The 18,171-nt window shown below is 39.7% G+C and overlaps 1 protein-coding gene across 2 annotated transcripts in view; it reads left to right on the forward strand.

Moving 5' to 3' along the window:
- GANAB (glucosidase II alpha subunit) overlaps positions 1–18,171 on the forward strand; it is a 196,719-nt gene that overhangs the window by 118,689 nt on the left and 59,859 nt on the right. For both annotated transcript variants that reach the window (XM_033953779.1, XM_033953780.1), the window contains 6 exons: positions 15,082–15,183; positions 15,418–15,661; positions 16,382–16,446; positions 16,785–16,861; positions 17,029–17,103; positions 17,190–17,303. In XM_033953779.1, the coding sequence (XP_033809670.1) occupies positions 15,082–15,183; positions 15,418–15,661; positions 16,382–16,446; positions 16,785–16,861; positions 17,029–17,103; positions 17,190–17,303 (677 nt within the window). The remainder of the gene's footprint in view (positions 1–15,081; positions 15,184–15,417; positions 15,662–16,381; positions 16,447–16,784; positions 16,862–17,028; positions 17,104–17,189; positions 17,304–18,171) is intronic.

The raw sequence follows: 18,171 nt of genomic DNA on the forward strand, positions 1-18,171 counted from the left end.
GATGCTGGATTGAAGAGACAGAGAGGGCATATGCTGGAAGGAAGAGAGTGAAAAAAAGATTGAAAGCAGAAACCAGAGACGACAAAAGGTAGAAAAAAATAATTTTATTTCTATTTTGTGATTAGAATATATCAGATTTGAAATATATATCCTACTAGAGCTGGTGTTAGACATAACTGGGGACTGCAAAACCCAGGCAGTGCTTCTTTAGCTTTCAGCTGGCTTAGGGCGCTCTCTGACCAGGGGGCAGTTGCCCTAGTTGCACTCCCCTAAAACTATTCCTGTCATGTGTTACTTCAGTATTCTGTTAGCATGATATTTCTGTGTAGCATTCTGTAATAATTTGGCTTGTTCAGTTTTCTTGATAGTAGAGGGGATATATGTGAAGGGGAGGGGAGACAGGGGTTTTGTTGATCCTTGCTCTGAATTATTTGTATTTATAAAATGACAGTTCTACAGAATATTGTTTCTTTTTATACTTTAATAAAATACATTCATTATAAAATCATAACTGAGGCTTGTGTGGATGGGATCAGATGATTTGTGGGGACCGAGCTCGCGGAGATGGGGCGGAAACGGGATTTTTAAATTTTAGTCCTAGTAGTTTGCCGGTCCACAAAATAATTATTTTTATTCTGCCGGTCCACGGGTGTAAAAAGGTTGAAGAACACTGCTCTATACAGATTCTGCATTACCACCTTCCATTCCTTCTTTCCCCCAGAGATAGCCATCCTCCTTATCAGTCTCCAGGGCTCCACCTATCACCTCATTCCCTCCTCCTAAGAAGCCTGTGATTCAGCTCATGGACAGCAGCAGTAGCTATCGGTGCCCCTCATGTGGGCTGGTTCAGGGCATCAGTCCTCCAATAAGATCTCCAGGATTGACTGGCAGATGCCTCTTTCTTAGGTGACAGCCTGTTTGAGGACAGAGTCAAAGATGCCATTTTGCAAGTCAAAGACGATTGTTCCATAATTCATAAACTTTATTCCCAGCCACAGGAACAACCCTCTCAATTCCAAAGAACTCGTTGCTGGAGAATGTGGTAAAATCAGTTAGCTTAGAAGGTTAAAAAAATGTTTGGATAATATCCTAAAAGAGAAGTCCATAGGCTATTGAGATGGCTTGGGGAAATCCACTGCTTATTCCTAGAATAAGCAGCATAAAATCTGTTTTATTACTTTAGAACTAGCTAGGTATTTGGGACCTGGGTTGGCCACTGTTGGAAACTGGATCCTGAGCTTGATAGACCTTTGATCTGTCCCAGTATGGCAATTTTTGTGTTCTTATGATCCTTTACAAGGAGCAATTCTTCCAGCTGTTCTGTCCCTACAGATGGTTTCAGCCCTATTCCCAGGTGGCTCCTCAGTACCAGTCTCACCAGACCTGCACACAGAAACCACAATTATACAAACAAAACAACCCACTACCTTTACCACTGTCTCCAACAAACTACTTTAACCCTTATGATGTCGTATCCCTCTCCTTTGGTTCGTCTTCCATCACTGCAGACTAGTGGGTCCTCTCTGTTTTGTGTCTCAAGTAGAGGTGTGCATGAAGATGGGAAACCTGAGGAAATCTATAGGTATCTGTGCTGTTGGTGACAAAACAGCCATTAATACTATTTTTTAAAAAAAATTATTTATTAAGTTTTTCAACTACAATTGTGCAACAAATGATTCACAAATATATACAAAAATACTATTGATTATGTCCCCATGCACACTTCAACTCAGAAACTTGAAATATCAACCCTTAGCTAAAAAAACCCAAAAACATAGTAACAAAGGTAATGCCTATTGTTTTATGCTAAATTTTAACAAGTTATATGACCCATTGTATATTTTGTTTGAATTTTAAATTCAGGTTGATTATGCGGATAGGAAAGAAAACTAGGGGGATTGATGGGGGGACTCTGCCAACACAATGAGAATGGGGTGGGGGACAGAAAAGATTGAAGATGGCTGGGGATGGGAACCACATTATGTCTCTGTGCACACCGCTAGTCCCAGGGGGTGCAAGCTGAGCTCTCACCATCTATGTGGAGCAAATGGCAATTGTCTGTCATCTCTCACACCAGACTCTGCGTGTGATTTCTCCAGTGGCACCTAAAGAAAACTTGACATCAGAGCACCCAACTGCTAACCGCCAGAATCTCTCTACTGCCAGACATGAAGCAGACCCTCCAGTAGTGGTGTCAACATTTTAATCTGTCCTCTGGATACATGTTTACCACGCCAACCCCTTAGCTCACCCTAATGAGTGGTGCATCCTCTCTTCAGGTTAAGGAGCTCATCTCCTTGGGTTAAAGACCCAAGACATTTGGTCTTTGCATAGAGCCAGGCCTTCCACATTGATCATCTGGCCCTCAGAGCAATCTGGCTTGCTCTCTGTGCATTCGCTTTCTGACTTCAGCACAAGGACCTGCTCATAAAAACCAACATAGTCAGGTCTCCTTGGTCTTCAGGTTCTATGACAAACAGGGTGGCACGGGGTCCCATCAACTAGGCACAAAGCTCTCCACACTTTGCCTTGACCATTCCAGTCCACGTACAAGCCACCTGTGTACCAGAAGAAAGCAGCTGGCTCGCCAGCTGTCTCAGGTGTAAGCTGGACCCCCAGAGGCAGTTTGTTTTTCCTGCCTTTCTCTCTAGCACACTGCGGATATTATCAGATGAAGGCTCTGCTCTCTGACATTTTTTGGCATAATACAGCTGACAGTATTGGTGACCCCTGAAGCACGCAGATATCTACTGAAACACAACCCCATGTTGGGTCTTTTTATGTCAGTGCTTTGCTAATAAGAGTGCATAAAAGTTCTTAGTCTACCTCTACTTTTGTGTGTGCTTTTGGTTTTGCTACGCAGTGGTTTTCTCATTCTTTTGTTTTGGTTTTTTTTTGGGGGGGAGGGGTTGGTTCTTCAATTCAGCTATCCTCCAACCTAGCCATCCCAGCTATTTGCCAACAGGGATCAGACTTACATAGATCTTTTTGCTGCTCTGAAGAACATCTATTCCACCCATCCAGACACACGCAGGTGTGCTTATGATGCTTTTGCCATTTCAAGGGGCCCTGCTTGCAGGAGTGCCTGCACATGCCTAAAACAATAAAATTTGAATTTCTTTAGCAAACTCTCCTGACCGGTATAGGCATAGATCTTACAGATGGGTAATATCTCATCATGACCAGCAGGTGGAGACTGAGGCAAAACTTTGGAATAGTACATAATAGGCGATTCTCCCTATATCTTTCAGTCTTCTCTCAGTCTCCATCAGGTGTGAGTGAGTTGTACCCCTCTCCCTTGGTTAAGGCTGTTGGAATTTGTTTAGAGCTCCTAATCCCTGTTTTTGTGCCAGACTGAGCTTGGGTTGGCCCTGTTTGGGGGTCTGTCTGGCCTCGGAGGGGTGTCACACCAGGCAGATTTCGTGCTGGGTCCCTGCCCCCCTTTCCTCTACCTCCCCAACATTTTTGTAGAGATGCCTCAGCAGTAAGCCTTGTCTCCAATTCAGGTAAGGCATACTGCTTTGAGAGCCAGTGGAGTCTGTTCTGTGGAAAAAAAAATCCTGAGGCAGTGCCGGTCTAAAGGGTTGCTTTCCCTTTAAATTTGCTGTAAAATCAGGGGGGCGTGGCTTAACGCGAAAGGGGGGCGTGGCTTAACGCGAACACGAATGGACGTGTAATCGCTAAGCTCCTCTTCATTTAGGCAACTGAAGATAAAAAATAATATTCCCTTCTTGAAGATTGCATCAAAAAATAATTATTATTGATGATGATATTACCTCTTAAGATTAAAGTTGAAGATTGAGTGAATAACAGCTAAATAATCAGAGTGCCTACATCAAGATGCTGACATCGAAGAAAAGCTGAGAGAAGGTAATTTCGCCGGCTTTTGTCTGTGCTGAGACGGCAAGCAGAGAGTGGCCCTGACACCCTGTGGATAGAAACTTGAACTGACCAACGAATGTAAAATTTGTAGGTGTTGGGAAGGAGAGACTTACAACGAGAAAAGCTGAAAAGGGAATGAGCTGTGGCGGTTTGAAGCAGACCTCTCCCGCCCGCGCTGAACAGAGACTCTGGGGGCAAGGAATCGGAAGATTTTCTCTTTGCTAAGACAGTGGAAGATTGGGGAGAGGGTCCGCTGAGGCGATGAAAGCTGACTAAAAGTTAAAAAGAAGAGAACTGATCTGGTTGTGAGGCTGCTGTCAGTCAATCTGTGTGGCGGTTTGATTTCTCCTGCCGGCGCTGACTCAGAGCCCTACGGGTGGTGAAGAGAGAGATCAATATTGTCCTTTTGCCGGTTTCTTTTTTGTGAGAACAGACTATTTTAAAACAGAGAAAGTTGGATCGGCACGGTTTAGAGAAGAAATATTAAAAACTTAAACTGACCAAAAAGGGCAGGGAAGTAAGAGAAAGACTGATTCTAGTGTGAAGCCTGTTGTCGGTTGAATTCCTGAACTGTGGCGGTTTGAAATTACCCTTCACAGACAGTCGGAGCCCTGAGAGATCAACTAAATACTTGAAGTATTGAAAAAAATAGATCTCATTATATGACAGTTGTCAGTTTAACAATCTAAAGCTGAGACAGTTTGAAGCAGCTCTCTTTCAGCCAGTATTGAGTTGGAATCCTGAGAAAGATCAAATTATCCTCTGCTTGAAGCAATTTCTTGAAATACTTTTAAAAAGGTAGAACATTGAATACTCCATTTAATTAATAAATAAAAAAGACTACAATTCAGACTGATTGGGATAGAGGGCTGCCTGTCAAAAGATAAAAATATGACAGTTTGATATAGCCCTCTCCTGCCTGATGTCAAAGTAAAGCCTGAGAAAGAAAAAAAATTTTTTTCTTCTGTGCTGAATAACATAGTGCCTGAACACTGAGACTTCTAAAGAGCTGAAACACATTAAAAGGAGGTTTCTTTTTCCTTTCTCATTGAGACAATAAAGCAGATAACTAACAAGAAATTACTGTTGAGAAAATTTCTCCTGCTTGAAATCAGAATGAAATTCTGAGAGAGAGAGGCTTGAGAAGAAGAAGAAAAGGATTTCTCTTTTGTTGAATATTATATTTGGACAGAGTGTCTGATTTGAAATCTGCTTAGTGATAGAACAACGCAACACTGGTGTAAAAAAAAAAAAAAAAATCAAAGACATATTACAAAAAACTGTGACTGAAAGATATTTTAAGATTCCTAACAAAACTGAATAAATAAAATCCACGAAAAAAGAAACAACAACATGGCAAGTACCAGGCAAAACAAAAATGAGGTTGGCACATCAGCAAAAAGACAAAAACAAGATCAAATAACACCAAGCAAGATCCTACTTCCTATTGAAGAACCTGACATATTGAGTAAAGCAGAAGTTATGGAAGAACTAAGACAAATCAAACAAATGCTTAAGGAAACAGTAACCAATATGTCTGAAATGAAAGAAGAAATATTAAACATTCATAGACAAATGGAAAGTAATAACAAAAGAACAACTGAATTAGAATCCAAAATGGAGGTCATAGAAAGCGAAACAAACAGATGTAAAAATGATAGTCTGGAATTAAATAAATTGAAAGATCAACTGGAAGACTATGAGAATAGAGGAAGAAGGAAAAACATTAAACTTTTTGGAATACAAGAAAATTTAGAGGGAAAAAATACTATCCTTTTTCTAGAAAATTTAATTCCAAAAATACTACAACTGAACTTGAAACAACCACTAGAAATAGAAAGAGCGCATAGGATTCCAGTTAAAAATACAGAAAATAAAAGCAGGCCAAGACCAATAATTTTCAAAATGCTTAGATACCAACAAGCATTAGAAATATTAAATTCAGCAAAGAAAGATAAAAATCTAAACTATAAAGGATCTAGAATATGGTTCTTGCCGGACTTTGCCAAAAACACAGCAAATAAAAGAAAGAGACTATTAGACATGAGACCTCAACTAAAAGAAAAAGATTTTAAATATGGTCTATATTATCCGGCGAAAATGAGAGTATCATCTGGAGATAAATCCTTATATTTCGAGGATCCAGAAAAACTAAAAGCTTTTCTTTCTAAACCAGATCCTATGATATTTTAACAAAAAATTTTAAGATGGGTTTTGATGACTTTATGAAATAACTATAAAAGTATGAAATATTGAAATATTTGAAAAAAAAAAAAAAAAAAAAAAATTTATAAGAAAGAAAAAGCAAAATATAAGAAAAACATCAATAATAAACTAAATATATGTTTAAGATAAAAATTTATGATGTAAATAATAATACTAAGGAAATATAAATTAAAAACTGTTAAATGGATAAAGATACATTAATGAAATATTAAGAAAATATGACTAAAGAAATTAAAGGTTAAAATAAATAGATAGAAGGAGAATCTGATTGAATGCCTAGAGGGGAGGAGAATATTAGGGTTACAGTTCCAATGTGTATCCTTAAGCAGCCATTGTATTGGGTGGGAAAGGGAGGGAAAAGGAAAGAATTTACTATGATTAAGGGAAAAAAAAAACAAGGGATTAGATATTTTAGGGGTAAATATGTGTGTCGTGAAAAATATATTTTGGATTCTAAATATGAAGGAAGAGGAGAGGAAGACTATAATGAGAAGTATTAAAATGTATAATGTCTTTTAAGATATATTCTATTAACGTCAATGGCCTGAATCACGTAATCAAAAGGAAAAAAGTATTAACATTTTTAAAAAAGCAAAATGCGGATATTTACTGTCTGCAGGAGACCCATCTTAGTATAAAGGAATCACAGAAATTATCGGGTGGGTGGGTAAAGGAATGTTTTTTTGCTCCAGCAGAGGGTAAAAAAGCAGGGGTAGCTATCCTTATAAATAAAAAATGTACGGCCAAGATTAAGGTAAAAAATTCAGATCCACATGGAAGATGGATACATATTGATATAGGTATGGGAAATGATGCCCTGACGTTGTTTAATATATATGCCCCTAATTCGAATCAATCAGAATTTTTAAAAAAATTACAAAATATGTTGTTACCACTGGCTGCTTCTAATCTAGTGGTGGCTGGAGATTTTAATGCTGTAATGGATCCATTATTGGATAAAAAACCTGGTAAAAATATAAAATCTTTAGGTTTAGATAATTTGGTTCAAACATGTGATTTGAAAGATATATGGCGTATTCTTCATTTTAATGATCAGGAATTTTCATTTTGTTCACAGGTTCATAAATCATTTTCAAGAATAGATTATATTTTTGTTACAACAAATAAAGTACAACAGGTGATTAAAGCTTCCATAGATCCTATTATTATTTCAGATCATGCGGGAGTATGGATAGAATTACAATTAGATCAATTAGAAAATGGTAGACCTCTTTGGAGATTTGATAATGCATTGCTTGTGGATGACAAATTTTTGGAAAATTTTAAAATACAAATTAATGAATTTTTTCAACTAAATTTAGTGGAAGATACATCTATAGAGAATGTATGGGATGCATTTAAAGCAACTATGAGGGGAAATATTATATCATATTCAACTTTTATTAGGAAACAGATTAAAATACAATATATAGAATTAGAAAAAGAAATAAAAATATTAGAAGCTAAATTGGTAAGTAAATGGGAAAATGAAATTTTGCAAGCTCTTTTGAAAGCAAAAGGTAAATATAATGAATTAACTTCAAAAATGATAAGAAGAGATTTGTTTTCCAAGCAAGCAATGTATTATGGAAATTCTAATAAGGCGGGGAGACTATTGGCAAATTATCTTAAAGCAAAAAAAAGAAAAACTAATATTAATGGAATAAAGGATGATAATGGTATAATAACAAATCAAACAAATATAATATTAAAACAATTTTTAAAATTTTATAAGGACCTGTATTCTACCGAGCCTTATTTGGAGAGACAAAAAGATGGAAAAAATTTTTTAGATTTAATTAATGGACCTAAGGTTCCTGATCATATAAAACGGAGTTTAGATGAACCTATATCATTAAAAGAATTAGAAACAGCATTGAGATCTCTTAGAGTTGGATCCGCTCCAGGTGGTGATGGTTATACAATAGAATTTTATAAAACATTTCAAAATATCCTTTCCCCATATTTACTAAATTTATATCAGACACAACTTAAAAAAGGTAATATTAAAGGTACTATGGCTGAATCAATAATAATTGTTTTACCTAAGCCAAATAAAGATCCTACTTTGGTTTCAAACTACAGGCCTATATCTTTGATAAATGTTGATAATAAACTTTTGGCGAAAATTTTGGCTTTGAGATTAGCCAAAGCTCTCCCACATATTATAGATATGCATCAAACGGGTTTCGTTGCTAAAAGACATTCTTCAAATAACTCTAGATTATTGTTTCACATGTTAAACTTATCAAAAAAAATGGATGAACCGGCTTTTACAGTTTCATTAGATGCTGAAAAAGCATTTGATAGAGTAGAATGGAATTTTATGTATCAGGCTTTAGAATGGTTTGGTATAGGTTCTGGATTTATACAAATGGTAAAAACATTGTATAGCTTCCCGATTGCAAGACTAAACATTAATAATAAGATATCTGATGGTTTTCAATTGCGGAGGGGAGTTAGACAAGGTTGTCCTCTATCTCCTTTGTTATTTGATGTTGTATTGGAACCCTTATTGTTAGCAATACAACAAAAGAGGGAGATACAAGGTATTCCATATTCAGATATGGAATATAAAATTTCGGCTTATGCTGATGATATTTTGCTTTATTTGAGAAATCCAGAGTCAACCTTATCTTCTTTATTGGAATTAATTGATAAGTTTGGTAAATTTTCAGGATATAAAATTAATTGGAATAAATCTGAAATTATACCCTTGAATGTTCATTGTGTAAAAGGATTATTTGATACTTTTCCATTCATATGGAAAGAAGAAGGATTTAAATATCTTGGCATTCAAGTTAAAAATACAATTGAAGATACTGTAAAAGAGAATGAAAAATTTGTATTAAAAAAAGTTACGGAGTTATGTGAGCAATGGAACCCATTACATATTTCTTGGTGGGGAAGAGTTCAAACTATTAAAATGATGATATTACCTGTAGTTTGCTACCAAATGAGTATGATACCTATTTATTTTCAGGGGTCTTTTTATAAAAAGCTCAATAGCATTTTAACAAAATTTCTTTGGCTTGGTAAAACACCTAGAATAGCTTTAGTAACTTTGCAAAAATCAATTAAGGAGGGAGGGGTAAATTTTCCAAATTTCTATAGGTACCATCAAGCCTATGTTCTACGTCAGGGTATGTATTGGATCCTCCCAGAACTTATGGATAATGCACCGGATTGGTTATATTTAGAATGGCGCCTTATGTTTCCCCTAAATTTAGTACATTTACCAAGTATTAACATACCTAGAAGATACAGAGAAAATAAAATATTAATGGATACTTGGAAAACATTGAGGTTTATTGATAAATTAACACCTATCCCAATAAACAAATCAACTAATCAATCTATATGGATAAACTCCAAGATCAAAATTGGCGGAGTTCAAATCCTTTGGAAGAACTGGTTAATTGCAGGCATTAGATCTTTAGACGATGTTATTTCAGAAGGTAAACTGCTGGATTTTTCACAATTGCAACATAGATTTGGTCTTAATAAAACACAAAGTTTTAAATGGTTGCAATTGAAGCAGGCCATTCAGGTTGGGTTCCCTGAATGGAAAACATTAAATAATCAATATAGTTTAAAGTTCTTATGTTTTCAAGCAGACTTCCTAGGACATCAAGCCGCATTGTGGTATAAATTAATATCTGGATACTTGAATAAAAAACCAAAAAATGGTCTAAGAGAAATTTGGAGCATTGAGATTGGGCATCAGATTAATGCATCTCAATGGCCACTAATTTGGTCTTGGAGAATGGGATGTACAGTGTCAGCATCTATGAGACAAACTTGGTTCTTTTTATTACATAGAGCTTTTTGGACCCCTACACGTTTGCAAAAATTAGACAGTTCTAAGTCCAATAAATGCTGGCACTGTAATCTAGAACCAGGGACATTAGATCATTTATTATATCATTGTCCCTATATTAAAACTTTTTGGAATTCAATTTGGCCACAAATTAATAAATTGATGGAAAATCATATTGCAATATCATATGATACAATATTATTTGGAATGATGATGAGAAAAAAAATTCAAATTTCACCAGAAAATAACAAACTTTTATTAATTATGACAGGGGTTGCCATTCAACATATAACTAACAACTGGAAGAACTATAACAACCTAAATTATACATTTTGGTGGAATACAATATGTCATATATTTAAAATGGAAAGAACAATAGCAATACAAAAGGGGACATATACTAAATTTATAAAAATATGGGGGCCATTGACAAAATACTGTAATGAATAAATAGTAGGATTTTTCTTCTTCTTTTCTTCTTTTAAGAATCTTGTTTTATGACACACATATAGGGGGGGTAAGGAAAATAATTTCTACATAATATGTTATAAAAATATTAAACAATATGTAATATATGAATGAAAAGTAATAGAAGGGTGGGGGGAGGGAGAGGGGATAAAATTTATTTAGAACATAATGTATTAGAAATAAAAATGTTATTTGAATATTCATCAATTGTATTCTAACATGTACACTTTCTGTAAAATTTGAATATTAAAAATATTATATTAAAGTAATAAAAGGGTGGGGGGAGGGTGAGGGGGAAAATCAAATTTAGATATATAATGTATTAGATATAAAAGTGATACTATGTATTTATAAATTGTATTTTAATATTTTGTACACTTTATGCAAAATTTGAAAATAAAAAATAATGGAAAAAAAAAATAAATTTGCTGTAAATTACTGTATTTTTTCACTAACTGGCACTTTTCTTTTAGTTAGCTAGCATATGAAACAATGAGCACTTTACAAGGGAAAAAGTTCTCATTGTGCTCCAGACGCAAGACACTCGTGGCCGGCCTGTGCAAGCGTTGCACAGGCCGGTGCAGTGGGGGATCCTCGTTGGCAGTGGGAGCCAGCGGCCAGTGAACCCCAACTCAAGTGCCTCGCGAATCGGCCACTGACAGCTGGGAAGCCCAGGGGGCTGGGAATCCCTCCACCGGCCCATCCTGCCCAGTGACTCCTTGCCGGCGCCCCCTCTGGTTCCGGTAGGTGCCCGGCTGCGCGAGTTTTCTCCAAAGTGGGCAGAGATCATGCCCAATCAGTGAGTCCTGGTGGTGATTCAGGATGGTTAAGCTCTCAGGGTTCCATCTTTTCGCATGGAGACACTGCGGTCTATGATCCTTGCGGTTCAACCGGGAGAGTATCTGACCTCTCTCTATCTGACAGAGGCCTACTTGCATGCTACATTCTGAGCCTCTCATCAGCGCTTCCTTTGCTTTGCAATCTTGGGTCAGCACTTTCAGTTCTGTGCGCTTCATTTTGGTCTGGCCACGGCTTCGCGAACATTCCCCAAGATTATGGTGGTCGTCGCAGCGGCGTTGCACAAAGAGGGCATTCTAGTGCTTCCCTACCTGGACAACTGGTTGATTCAAGCAAAGTCGTTCCAGGAGGGCACCCAGGTCATGGCTCAGGTGGTGGAGTTCCTGCAGTCGCTGGGCTGAGTTGTCAACCTTTCCAAGAGTCGATTGGAACCTTCTCAGTGCCTGGAGTACCTTGAGGTTCTGTTTGATACCTCATTGGAGAAGGTCTTCCTCCCAGAGGCCTGGGTAAGCAAATTACAATCTCAGATTCACCTGCTTATGGCGTTCCAGTATCCTCGGGCGCAGGATTTCCTCCAAGTCTTGGGGTAGATGGTAGCTTCCCTAGACATAGTGAGGTGGGCTTGGACCCACATGCTTCCTCTTCAGAATGCTCTGCTTTGGAGGTGGTTGCCCCAGAGGCTCAGTATGGATCACCCTGTTCCTCTTGGGGGCTTGGCTCCAGACCTCCCATCTAGTCCAGGGGTGAGTCTGGCTCTGCCCCAGTGGATGGTGCTTCTCATGAATGCCAGTCTCCTCGGTTGGGAAGCTTTAGTGTCTAGGTCACTCAGCTCAGGGCACCTGGTCCATGGAGGAGGCGTCCTGGTCAATCAATGTTATGGAGACCAGAGCCCATCCGTCTAGCGCTGTTAGCCTTCTGCTCCTTCTTGACGGGCAACTCAGTCTGAGTTCTTTCGGACAATGCCACAGCGATGGCCTATGGCAATCATCAGGGGGGCACCAAGAACACTCTGGTGGCACAGGAGTTGGCTCTGCTCATGGTCTGGGCCAAGTGTCATCTTCTGGATATCTCAGCCTCTCACATAGCAGGAGTAGAGAATGTTCAAGCATACTTCCTCAGTCGTCACGTGTTAGATTCCGGAGAGTGGTGTCTAAGCCATGTGGCCTTTCAGTTGATAGTGCAAGCTTGGGGTCAGCCCCTCATGGACCTGATGGCCACGAGTGTCAATGCCAAATCACCTCGCTTCTTTAGTCGTCGCAGAGACGGTCAGGCCAAGGGGCTGGATGCTCTGGTTCAACCATGGCCAACGGAGGATCTGTTATATGTGTTACCTCCGTGGCCATTAGTGGGCAGAGTTCTTCTCCGCATTGTTCGACATCCAGGCCTCGTGATTCTGGTGGCCCCGGATTGGCCCAGGCGTCTGTGGTACGTGGATCTGGTGAGGCATCTGGTGGTGGATCCGCTTTCTCTGCCTCTCTCGACCGACCTTCTGATTCAGGTCCCCATTCCAATGTTCGATTCGGGTCCCTTTTGTCTTACGGCTTGGCTTTTGAAAGGGAACGCCTAGATAAGAAGGGGTATTCAGATAAAGTGATCTCAACCTTTTTGGGGTCCCGGAGACTTTCAACTTCTTGGGCTTATGTGGAGATTTGACGTATATTTGAGGAGTGATGTGCTGTGCATGGAGTGGTCTCTCTTTGCGCTTCCCTTCCTAACATCTTAGAGTTTTTGCAGGATGGCCTGGACAGGGGCCTGGCTTGGTCTTGTCTTCGGGTTCAGCTTGCAGCCTTGTCAGCCTTTAGTGGGTTGTTACCGAGGTCAGCATCTGACTGCCATTCCTGATGTTGTTCGCTTCTTGCGGGGTGGCCAAATTGCTCAAGCCTCCTGTGCAACCATCTGTTCCATCTTGGGATCTTAATCTGGTTTTGTCTGTGCTGGTGCGCCCACCTTTCGAGCCTTTGGGTGCCTGCTTGTTGAAAGACCTTACCCTTAAAGCGGTCTTCTTGGTGGCTTTTACTTCTGCTAGACGTGTTTCTGAGCTGCAGGCTTTCTCTTGTAGGTCTCCCTTTCCTAGGGAGCGGGTTGTGTTGCGGCTTGTTCCTTTCTGCCAAAGGTAGTTTCTCCTTTAAATGTCATTCAGGCAGTAGTCTTCCCGGTGATGGGTAGTTGGAAGGAATCTTCAGAGTAGAAACAGTTGCGCAAGTTGGATGTTGGTCAGGTTCTTCACTCTTATGTGCAGAGGAGCCAAGAGAATAGGAAATCAGATCATCATCATTTTCTCCTTCCAGCAAGTCCTCGTAAGGGGGATGGCGCCTCCAAGGCTGTGCGCTGGATCAAGGAAACTATTGCTTCCTCATACCATCTTCAGAAGAAGCCTGTTCCGGAATTTCTCAAAACTCATTCCACTCGGGGTCAGGCAGCTTCTTGGGCTGAGTCTTCGCTGGTGTCTCCAGTGGATATTTGTAAGGCTGCGGTTTGGTCTTCCTTGCATTCCTTTGTCAGACACTACTGTGTGGACGTTCAAGCGCGTCAGGAAGCGGTGTTCAGTGAGCGTGTTCTGGTGTCGGCATGAAATTGGGTACCCATTAGGGGGGTAAATGGGCAAATTTATAACTGAGCTCTCCAATTTAGGCATCCAGTTTATGCAGACTGTGAGCCTATTCAACAACAGCAAGTACTTGCCGAATGCTAGCGTAAGTCAGCCTTAATGTGCCTACATTAAGGGGCACAGTTATCAGTGTGGGTAGGGTTACCATATGGCTCCAGAAAAAGAAGGACTGATTGAGACATCCAGGTTTTACTTCCATCCAGGGCACTAAGATCAACATAACAGCATCTATTGACTATCCCTTCATTAAAAATAATAGGGACCAGGAGATCTACTATTTTCTCAGTTATAACACCCCAGCTTTGGAACAATTTACCAATATATATTCGTAATGAATCTTCTTTAGAAAAATTCAAGTGTTCCTTAAAAAGTTTTTTGTTCAAGGACACATTTGAACAATAGACAACATAATTTTATAAATCACCAAATTTCTTAGATCTTAATCAGATTTATGCATAGATTATAAATTTATCCCACCCATGATGGGTACTGCTTTGGTACGTCCTATCTGTAAGATCTATGCCTTTACCGGTCTGGAGAGTTTGCTAAAGAAGGAGAAATTATGTTCTTATCTGTTAATTTTCTTTCTTTTAGACTCTCCAGATCGGTATAGAACCCCACCCTGTCTATTGTCTTGTTGTTTTTGCGGATGTGGTGTTCTTACAGATGTTGCGCATGCAGATTTTGTTTTTTTCTGCGGGTTCTAGTATTTTTTCTAGTATTTTTCTAGGGCCAGGGAGATCAAAAAACAGCGGCTGTGGCTCAGCTGGCGAGCTGTGGGGATATTTTGCTGCAGGTGTCTCTCCTTTGCATTTTCCAACAGCATTTCTGTATATTAGTTATTACTCCTGTTCGGAGTCTTGTTTTTCTGTTTTGTTTATAGTTGGTTTTTTGGTTCTGCTTGGCTATTCGGCAGACTGAAGGATATAGGGAGAGTCGCCTATTATGTACTATTCCAACGTTTTGTCTCAGTCTCCACATGGTAGTCATGATATTACCCATCTGTAAGATCTATGCCTATACTGGTCTGGAGAGTCTAAAAGAAAGAAAATTAGCAGATAAGAACCTAATTTTTCCTTAAACTAGGAGAGAACTCTGGTATTTTGGCTTTTTTGGAAGATGTTTCCAACTAGAGTGGCTTTATTCTCCTGCTATGTATGGAGACATCTTCCCAGTTAGAGGCAAACAACTTCATTTTCTGTCTTCTCCCTGTGGATACTGTATGGATGGAGGAGTGATATTGGGTGGCAAAGTGGTTTACACTCCCTTTTTCTTGCAGGTGCCGTTTGGACAGGGGATAATTCTGCTGAATGGGATCATTTAAAGATTTCAATTCCCATGTGTCTGAGCCTGAGCTTGGTTGGAATCTCCTTCTGTGGGGGTAAGTGCAGTACTATGGCAGTTGGTCTGATGGAGATGCTGAAGAGAGACTTTCTAGTCCTTTTCAAAATGTGTTGCTCTCTTCCCTTCCTACACTTTTATCTCAGTCTGCATGGTGTAGCCAAGTCACTGCTCTAGTTAAGACGTGTCCTTCAAAAAAGTCTTATTTTGGAGAAGCATATCTATGTTTAATCCACAGAAGTCCTCTGTGTTCTCGCTCTCTTGCATTTTTCAGCTGATATTGGAGGATTTTTTAAAAACCCGAGCACGGAGTTGCTGGTGCGCTGGTATCAGATGGGGGCATACCAACCCTTTTTTCGTGCCCATGCACACCTGGACACCACCCGCAGGGAACCCTGGCTGTTTGGAGAGGAGATTAAGCAGCTAATCCGTAGTGCCATTCGCCAGCGTTATGCATTGCTTCCTTACTGGTATACACTGTTCTACCAGAGCTACCACACAGGCGAGCCTGTGATGAGGTGAGAGGGCATGGATAAATGAGGAGAGGAGACAAGAGGATGGAGAAAGCATGGACCCATGAAGAGAGAGAACCAGGAAGAGGAGGGAGGGAGTGGTTATTGATACTGGTGCATGGGGAGAGGCAAGGGACATGGGCACGAGATGAGAAAGGGGAGGGAAGGGGCATGGGCATTCAAGGAGAGATCAAAGAGGAAAAGGAGGAAAAGTGGGCTCGGGGAGGAGAGGAGAACAGATGAAAAACGGGAAGAGATGGGGTGCCACAGAAAAGGGAGAGGAGATTGTAGATTAACAAGGGATCTGAGTGGGGGTAGGGGGAGGAAAGAGGAAAACAGAAAGGGATACAGTACAGTCACAAATGAGGAGATGAGATGTGCCACAGAAGGAAATCAGTGTGAAGTAGAGTAGTGGGTGTGGTTTATGTCTACAGAAGTACATACAAGTGGTAGTGAGCCTGAGGTTCGGGCTGCAACGCTGCTCACTGTAGCCATCAGTTCTGTTATAGTTTGGTCATGAAGGCCTAAGAGGAGGGAGAAAAGATGAGAATTGTCACTGTAGCATCCTCCAAAAACCAACACTGAAGATTCACCTGGAAGGAGGCAGCCTTCCTATGTGGGGATAGGGATAAGGAGAGCAGAGACAGAGAACCAGGAAAAGACAAGTAGACTGAGGGCCAACCTCTAATAGTTTCCTCTCTATGCTGCATTCTCACTGTCTTTCAGACCCCTGTGGGTAGAGTTTCCTGATGATGTCTTTACCTTTAACATTGATGACCAGTTCTTAGTGGGTAAGTATGGCTTGCATGTTCATAGCTCTTTTAAGCCTGAAATTCCTTTGCTTTACTTATGCAGGGGGGTTTCAAAGTCTTCCAGTATTGTGTGTGGATCTTACTATTTTTTTCTGTCCTGTGGTTTCTGACCTCCATTGGTACTACTATTTGAAGTCCATTGTATCTCTACCATGTTTTGGCAGTATGTGTGAGGTTGTAGGAGAACATTTTAAGATCAGTGCTGATTTTGGGGGGAGGGGGTTCTAAGGTTCATAAAGGAAGATGCAATATTATAGCCATACACCAGAATAAGATGTTTCTTTAGGATCTTTCCCTAATATTGATTTCATTTTTAGGGTCTGCATTGTTGGCACATCCAGTGAGTGAGCAGGGAGCTCATGGTGTACAGGTTTATCTGCCAGGGAAAGGGGAGGTGAGTCTATGTTCAGTCTCCTGTGGTATTGTGCAGGGCCTTTTGATCCATGATGCTGTTACTTGCAAACTACAACATCCATTCTTCCCTCCCTTCTTCTCTATGGTGGGTATTTCTTGGCATCTTTTTTCCTGTGCTGACAAACTTGTCTTCCTATGTTCTTGCAGGTTTGGTACGATGTTCAAACTCATCAGAAGTACATGGCTCCTCAGACCATGTATGTGCCGGTCACACTGAGCAGCGTAAGTACACATTCTGGAGCCTGGCTGCTGCCTGTTTGTGACAATGTCCTCAGTTATGTGCTAACCACTACTGTGTCCTTTTTCAGATCCCTGTGTACCAAAGGGGTGGAAGCATCGTGCCACGGAAGAATCGCATTCGCAGATCCTCGTTGTGTACGCACACCGATCCTTTCACGCTGTATGTGGCGTTGAGTTCTAAGGTCTGTGTTACTGGTGGCTTTGCAGTAGTCATAGTGCTGGCAAATGCTAGTGGGAAGGGACAAATGCACAGAGTCTATGGAAAAGCCAAGACTGAGTATCTGTATGGTTGATGCAGACTGTTGTCACTCCTAGTCCATCTGTAAGAGCAGAAAGGAAAGCTAATATAATAAATTGTAAAACCATTTAATAAGTTTGACTAAATCTATAAAATATTTTCAAAAGGCATAAAAACCCAAAGCACAGGACCGTTCAAATACTTTAAAATGTCCTAACATAGCTTTGTTTAAGACTCAAATGCCTTCTTTGTAGAAATTTAAAAACTGTGGCAGTTTGATTTATTATTCCAATATATCATAAATATATTCCAAATAAATATTCAGGGATAAAACTGGTAGAAGAATTGCATTTAAGTAGGAAATTCACAGATCGTAGCTGAGGGAATGTTTAAGCTGCTGTTCCATAGCTCTGTTTTTGGTGATTTATCCAGCTTTAGTAGGAGAAATTGATATTCTGTACTAATTTTCTTTAAACTCAGAATGATCAGGTCCCTAGCTAACTTTCTTGAACCTTCTTCATTAAATATATTATCCACTCATTAGAGATTTCCCAAAATCGACTATTGCAATTCCCTTTATAACGGTATACTGCAAAAAGAAATTAGGTTCTTGTAATTGATTCAGAATGCAGCTATTAAGATCATTACACACTCAAAAAAGTATTAAAGAAAGCACACTGGCTTCCAGGATCTCATAGAATCTCTTATAAAATTGCTCTAATTACTTTTAAAACACATAAAACAAGAGTAATCGGTCTTTATCGATAAAATGCTTAGCCCTCATGCTCCTACTCGAGTCCTTAGATCTGCTG

Source organism: Geotrypetes seraphini, chromosome 8 (assembly GCF_902459505.1).
Source record: "Geotrypetes seraphini chromosome 8, aGeoSer1.1, whole genome shotgun sequence".
Lineage (NCBI taxonomy): Eukaryota > Metazoa > Chordata > Amphibia > Gymnophiona > Dermophiidae > Geotrypetes > Geotrypetes seraphini.